The 7,500-nt window shown below is 52.8% G+C and overlaps 1 protein-coding gene across 1 annotated transcript in view; it reads left to right on the top strand.

The window, feature by feature from the left end:
• Positions 1-7,500, top strand: part of dnah6 (dynein, axonemal, heavy chain 6) — a gene marked incomplete at both ends in the record, with an annotated part of 97,616 nt that overhangs the window by 49,763 nt on the left and 40,353 nt on the right. Inside the window, 9 exon segments of the mRNA XM_079730391.1 lie at positions 1,196-1,417; positions 2,038-2,185; positions 2,466-2,623; positions 2,817-2,843; positions 2,845-2,949; positions 3,658-3,829; positions 6,315-6,461; positions 6,677-6,750; positions 7,052-7,206. Of these exon segments, the coding sequence (XP_079586517.1) occupies positions 1,196-1,417; positions 2,038-2,185; positions 2,466-2,623; positions 2,817-2,843; positions 2,845-2,949; positions 3,658-3,829; positions 6,315-6,461; positions 6,677-6,750; positions 7,052-7,206 (1,208 nt within the window).

Here is a 7,500-nt window from a genome sequence, read left to right on the forward strand (position 1 = left end):
TTTATTATTTTATCTCTTTAGATCTTTACGTCTCTCTTCCTCCTCATCTCTCTCGCTCTCTCTCTCTGTCTCTCTGTCTCTCTGTCCTTCTCTCTCTCTCTCCCTCTCTCTCTTTCTCCCTCCATCTCTCTCTCTCTCTCTCTCTCTCTCTCTCTCTCTCTCTCTCTCACTCTTTCTCTCGCTCTTTCCATCTCTCTCTCGCTCTCTCTCTCTCACTCTCTCTCGCTCGCTCTCTATCTCTCTCTCTCTCTTTCTCTCTCTCTATCTCTCTCTCGCTCTCTCTTGCTCTCTATCTCTCGAGTACCATTCACTTACATACACAGACCTCCATTGATAATCATACCCACAACCAGATCACACTTTCACACATTCATACCCGTTATCCAGCTACCTGCTGGTTATAGCGTACACTATCCTTAGTTCCCTAAGAAGTTGATGAGTCTGTTGATGTATCCACGTCTAAAGGCACGGTGGATGATATCACGTTTGAAAATCAGGACGCATGACCCGTATATGAGAGCCATAGGATCTCCTTTATGCACAATAAATCAAGGCCTGATTGCTTGCCAGGTGATTCGTATAGGCATTGCAATGTATAGACATATTGAACTGTGGGGAGAGTTACGAGCAAACTATAAGTACGTGGGGAACGAAAGGATGTACGTGCCCCCACACACACACACACACACACACACACACACACACACACACACACACACACACACACACACACACACACACACACACACACACAAACACACACACACAGACATACAAATAATGAATGAGAAATAAAGATAGAAGGATGTTAGGGAGACAAAGCTGTAAAATGTGTATGTGTGTGTGCGTGTACATGTGTGTTTGTGTGTCTATGTGTGTATGTGAGCACGCCCGTGTGTGTCTGTGTTTGTGTCGTGTCCTCCCATGTGTGTGCGGGTGAGTGTGTATGTTTGTGTGCCCGTGTGTGTGCGTGCGGGTGTGTGTCTTTCCCTGTGTGTGTGTGTGTGTCTGTGTGTGCGCGCCCTCGTGTTTCTGCCTTCTTTTGTGTGTCTCTGCGCCCGTTAATGTCTGCGTTCGTGTGTGCCCGCGTGTGTGCATCCATGTGTGTCTCTGTGGTTCCGCGTGCCCGTGTGCGCGTCCGTCCGTGCGCCCCCCGCACGCGCGTGTGTGTGTTTGTTTGTGTGTGTGTGTGTAGCTCCCCAGCTCCGGTGACCTATGGGGCGTGTACATGAACCTGGAGCACCAGCGGCTGGAGCCCTGGGAGGAGATCCTGCCCTCCTTCCGGTTCCACAAGGACCAGGCCTTCTGCGACATGCTGGTGCCCACCACCGACACCGTGCGCTACGGCTACCTCATGCAGCGCCTGCTCTCCGTCCGCCGCTCCGTCCTCTTCACCGGCCTCACCGGGGTGGGCAAGGTGAGCCGGCGCACGCCGTGGGGCCGGGCGCGCTTTTACTCTGAAGGTCTGCAGCCTTCGCGCTCTCCTCCGGACGGGGCAGCTCAGACACACCTCGGTAACGCTGCTGGCGGATATCTGATGGGATACGGTGGGACTAAGGCGGGGTATGAACGCTGTGTTTTGGTGTTTGTGTGTGTGTGTGTGTGTGTGTGTGTGTGTGTGTGTGTGTGTGTGTGTGTGTTTGTGTGTTGTGTGCCTATGCCTGTCTGTGTATGTGTGTTTGTGTGTGTGTGTGTTTATGTGTGTGTGTGTGTGTGTGTCTATGCCTGTCTGTCTGTGTGTGTGTGTGTGTGTGTGTGTGTGTATGTGTTTGTGTATGTATGTGTCAATGTGTCTGTCTATGTGTGTGTGTCTATGTCTGTGTATGTGTGTGTGTGTGTGTGTGTGTGTGTGTCTATGTCTGTCACTGTGTGTGTGTGTGTGTGTGTGTGTGTGTGTGTGTGTGTGTCTGTGTGTGTGTGTGTGTGTGTGTGTGTGTGTGTGTGTGTGTCTGTGTGTGTGTGTGTCTGTGTGTGTGTGTGTGTGTGTGTGTGTGTGTCTCTGTGTGTGTGTGTGTGTGTGTGTGTGTGCGCGCCCAGTCGGTGGTGGCCCGTGGTCTGCTGAGCGGGGTGCAGGAGGAGGCGGGGTACCTCCCCGTCTACATCAACTTCTCGGCCCAGACGTCGTCCGCCCGCACCCAGGAGATCATAGAGTCCAAGCTGGACAAGAAGAGGAAGAACCTCCTGGGTAGGGCTGGGACTGGGGGCACTGGGAGGACTGGGGAGACTGGGTAGGGCCAGGACTCGGTGGATTGGGTGGACTCTCTACCTCTCTACCTCCACCTCTGTCTCTGCCACTTGACAACTGTCTCTTACTTGCTCTCTCTCTCTCTTTCTGTCTCTCTCCACCTCTCCTTATCTCGGTCAATTCAACATCTCTCTTTATATCTCTAACCTCTCTCTCCCTCCCTCCCTACCTCTCTCTCTCTCTCTCTCTCTCTCTCTCTCTCTCTCTCCCCCCCCCCCAGGTGCTCCGGTCAATAAGAAGGTGGTGATCTTCGTGGACGATCTCAACATGCCCAAGCTGGACACGTACGGCTCTCAGCCCCCTATAGAGCTGCTGAGACAGTTCCAGGACTTCTCCGGCTTCTACGACCGGGAGAAGTTCTTCTGGAAGGAAATAAAGGTGAGACCGTACACGCGTAGACACTGATTCAATACTGGCCCTCAATACGCTTTCACTTTACTTCATTCTGTATTTGTATTGACCTGAGTTTTTTCTGCCTTTGTATTGACTTCATTTGTCTCAGCCTCACCTGTGTGTGGCGTTGGTTGCAAAGCTCTGCCAAAGGCTGTGTGCTCTGTGTCGCCCCCTGCAGGACATGACCATAGCGGCGGCCTGCGCCCCCCCCGGGCGGGGGCCGTAACCCCGTCAGCCCCCGCTTCATGCGCCACTTCAGCATGCTGTGTCTGCCCACGCCCTCCGAGCACAGCCTCAAACGCATCTTTAATGTGAGAGGACACTCAAACTAATGTGTTTCTGTACATAAATATATAAATATACAGTATATTCAGTATTTCCGCCTCTTCATCTTGGCTTCTTTTCATCTCGTATTACTCTTCCAAACTCCTCTGCCTCTTCCTTTCCCTTCTTGTCATTCTCCCCTTCTCCTCACATCTGCTCCTCTGCTACTTAAATCCCCTCCTCTCCTCTCCCTCCCGCCTTTTTCCTCCTCCTTCCCTCTTCTCTCTTCCCTCCTCTCCTTTTCCCTCCTCTACCCTTCCTTCTCCTCACATCATCTCCTCTCCTCTGCTTACATCCCCTCCTCTCCTTTTCCCTCCTCTACCCTTCCTTCTTCTCACATCATCTCCTCTCCTCTGCTTACATCCCCTCCTCTCCCTTTCCCCTCCTCATCTCCGTTTCTCCTCTTCCTCTCCCTCTCTCCTCACCTCTCCCCCCCTCCTCTCCTCCTCTCCTCTCTCCCCCACTCTCCTCTCCTCTCCCCTCCTCTCCTCTCTCCTCTCCTCTCCCCCCCTCCTCTCCTCCTCTCCTCTCTCCCCCACTCTCCTCTCCTCTCCCCCCCTCCCCTCCTCTCCTCTCTCCTCTCCTCTCCCCTCCTCTCCTCTCTCCTCTCCTCTCCCCCCCCCCTCCTCTCCTCCTCTCCTCTCTCCCCCACTCTCCTCTCCCCTCCCCCCCCCCCCCCCCCCCCCCCCCCCCAGGCCATCCTGAGCGGTTTCTTCAGTGACTTCCCTCAGGCGGTGCGGGGTTGCGGCGGCAGCATCGTGAATGCCGCGGTGGAGATCTACCAGCGCATGAGCGTAGACCTGCTGCCCACGCCCGCCAAGTCCCACTACGTCTTCAACCTGCGCGACCTCTCCAAGTGTGTTCAGGGTGGGTGAGACGAGAGAGGGGAGGAGACGTACACACTGCCGCACACACTGCCGACACACAGAGGGAAAGAGAGACGCACACGTAGAGAGGAGAGGACGCGTACACACTGCCGTTAGACACACAGAGGGAAAGAGAGACATGGGGAGACACGGAAAGGAGGGGAGAGAGGAAGAGAGGGAGATAGATACATGGAGAGAGGGAGAGGGAAATGGGGGGATAGGAAGAGAGGGAGATAGATACATGGAGAGACAGAGAAATTGAGAGTGAGACACAGAAAGGGGGGGAGTGAGGAAGAGAGGGGGATATATACATGGAGAGAGAGAGAGAGAAATGGAGAGAGACATAGAAGGGTGTGAGGTAGGGAGATAGATCCATGGAGAGAGAAATGGAGAGAGAGACAGAAAGCGGGAGATAAAAAGAGATAAATGGCCAGAGAGACACACAGAGAGGGGTAGAGAGAGAGGAAGAGAGGGAGATAGATACATGGAGAGAGAGAGAGAGAGAGAGAGAGAGAGAGAGAGAGAGAAATGGCGAGAGACACAGAAAGGAATGAGAGAGGAAGAGAGGGCGGTAGATACATAATGACAGAGATAAATTGAGAGAAAGCGAAACAGAAAGACAATGAGTAGATAATAGAGTGAAATAGAGAGGAATCCCATAGACAGATGTAGGCGATGTAGAACGAGAATTTAACGAGAAAAGAGAGAAATAAAGAGGGAGAGAGGGACACAGATATTGCCGTCAAGACTCTGTGATACTTCCTCTATATCGTGTTGTAAACTAGGGGGATACCATCCACTAGAGAAGTGGTTGGTTCTTGGGGTTGGTAACCCACTTGTGCTCTCCTGATATGAATATGGGGTCGCAGGAGATTAACATGAGCTTTAGATATTAGAAGATCCAGGGGCGGCATGTGGCTCAAGAGTGTCGAGGTGTTCCTGAGCAAAACACCTCACCCAACTGCTCCCGACGAGCTGGCTGTCGCCTTGCATGGTTGACTCCGCCGTCCGTGTGTGAATGTATGCATGAATGGATGAATGTCAGGCAATGTTGTAAAGTGCTTTGAGTGGCTGAAAAAAAAAACTGCTGTATAGATGAATAGTCTGGCTGATGGTTCACAGCCACGACCAAACGGCTCACCACTTTGTGTGAAGAGGAACGATGCCGTTGGTGATATCACCGGCGTGTCAGCGCTATGAACAGGGTCACGATCCAAAAGGGTCTGAACTACTGAACCCCAGCGTGGGCCATCATCCATCCCCCTGATCTACACCCCCGTCCGAATGACCCTCTGCCCAGTGGTCAGGAGGATGTCCGTAAACACACTCCAGAACACACACGCGACACGCAAACACACACACACACACGCAGTCACACACCCCCCCAGCGCAGCCATGTGTGGCCAAGCCCGGCCATGCATAGAGTCAGCGAGGGGGGGGGACAAACCGCCTGTGGACCCGGCTGTCCTATCCCCCTGGTGCGGCTGTCCCCAGCACTGCTCCCTTCTCAGCCAATCAGAGGCTCGTCTAGACGTCCGGCACCATGGGGCCCGTGGTGGGAGTGGTGTATGCATAATGCATTCACTACAAAGCCGGTGTAAACATTTAACATTTTGTACAACATTAATACTTTAGAGACATTAAAGCCGGCAAAAAGCAAAGAAGGCCGTCACAGCCCCCCCACCTCTCTCTCTCTCTCTCTCTCTCTCTCTCTGTCTCTCTGTCTCTCTCTCCCCTCTCTCTGTCTCTCTCTCTCTCTCTCTCTCTGTCTCTCTCTCTGTCTCTCTGTCTCTCTCTCCCCTCTCTCTGTCTCTCTCTGTCTCTCTCTCTCTCTCTCTCTCTCTCTCTCTCTCTCTCTCTCTCTTTCTCTCTCTCCCCCCTCTCTCTTTCTCTCTCCCCCTCTCCACCCCTCTCTCCCTTAGTCTCTCTCTCTCTCTCTCTCTCTCTCTCTCTCTCTCCCCTCTCCACCCCTCTCTCCCTTAGTCTCTCTCTCTCTCTCTCTCTCTCTCTCTCTCTCTCTCTCTCTCTCTCTCTCTCTCCAGCACCCCTTCTGTGGCTCTGAGACTGTTTCCACAGAGCACAAGCCAACATTTTACTCTCTTCCTGCGGTCTTCTTCTTTTATTTATTTGCGTTTTCCTCGGTTGAGCAGCTCATAATCACCCGCCAATCAACCACTTGCTGATTTGGGGCCGCTCAGGGACATCTGAACGTTGTTGTGTGTGTGTGAGTGTGTGTGTGTGTGTGTGTGTGTGTGTGTGTGTGTGTGTGTGTGTGTATGTGTGTATGTTTATCACTGTGTGCGTGGGTGTACACATGCCGTTTTTACTGCATCTAGTGGAAGTTTAACAAACTCCAAAAAATTTAAGTTGGTTGGATTTAAAAAAAATAATTGAATCAGTATAATTAAGTACTTAAAACGATTTTTTCGAACGGTGGCCATCTGTCCATGTGCCGTCCTGATCCCTGGGTGGTGGTGTGTTTCCAGGCATGCTGCAGTGCCAGCCAGGCACGGTGAGGGACCAGACTCAGACTTTCCGTCTCTTCTGCCACGAGTGTCAGCGCGTGTTCCACGACCGGCTCATCAACAACCAGGACAAGACCTACTTCAACGTCATCGTCTCGGAGATGGCCAGTAAGGGGCGGACACGGCTGTGTATTAGCTGTCTCTGGGAAGAAGGATGAGCGCAGTGCCCGTGCAATTAAAATCAGGGGCTGTTGAGCCTGGACCGTTGCCTGCTTTGACCCTGTGTCTCTCTATCCATCTGTCTGTCTCTTAATCTCTCTCTCTCTCTCACTCTCTCTCTCACCCTCTCCCTCACCCTTTTAATCTCTCTCTCCCTCCTGCAGGCAAATACTTCAACCTAAACCTGGAGCCCAGTTACTTTGTGACCAAGCCGATCATTTTCGGCGATTTCATTAAGGTACAGATTGCAATCCGGCTGCTGACTGAAAAACGACGCTAAAACACAATACACCTTCGACACCTTCGACACCTTCTCCTCCTCTACCTCCTCATCGAGTGTTTGTGTGTGTGTGTGTGTGTGTGTGTGTGTGTGTATGTGTGTGTGTGTGTTTGTGTGTGTGAGCGCGCCCATGTGTGTCTGTGCTTGTATCTATCCATGTGTGTGCGGATGTGTGTTTGTGTTTGCATAACTGCGTGCCTGTCTGTGTGTGTGTGTGTGTGTGTGTGTGTGTGTGCCTGCGTGCGCGTGCGTGCGACAGGTGGGTGCTGAGAAGGAGGGGCGCGTGTACGAGGACCTGACGGACATGGACCGGATCCGGGCGGTTCTCCAGGACTACCTGGACGACTACAACAGCGTCTTCTCCAAGGAGACAAAGCTGGTGTTCTTCCAGGACGCGGTAGAGCACGTGGCCAGGTGCTCACACACACACATACACACACGCACACACACGCACACACGCACACACACACACACACACACACACACACACACACACACACACACACACACACACACACACACACACACACACACACACACACACACACACACACACTCACTCCTGTACCTGGATGCACGTCTCAGAGCATCAGGTGTCAACCACTTGGTTGAATTCGCCAAAGGGGGGCGACAGTAGCTCCAGAGGTAGAGCAGGGTTGGCCGGTAACCAGAAGGTTGCCGGTTCGATCCCCGGCTCCTCCTGGCCGA

Source organism: Pollachius pollachius, assembly GCF_949987615.1.
Source record: "Pollachius pollachius genome assembly, chromosome: 2".
Taxonomy (NCBI): Eukaryota; Metazoa; Chordata; class Actinopteri; order Gadiformes; family Gadidae; genus Pollachius; species Pollachius pollachius.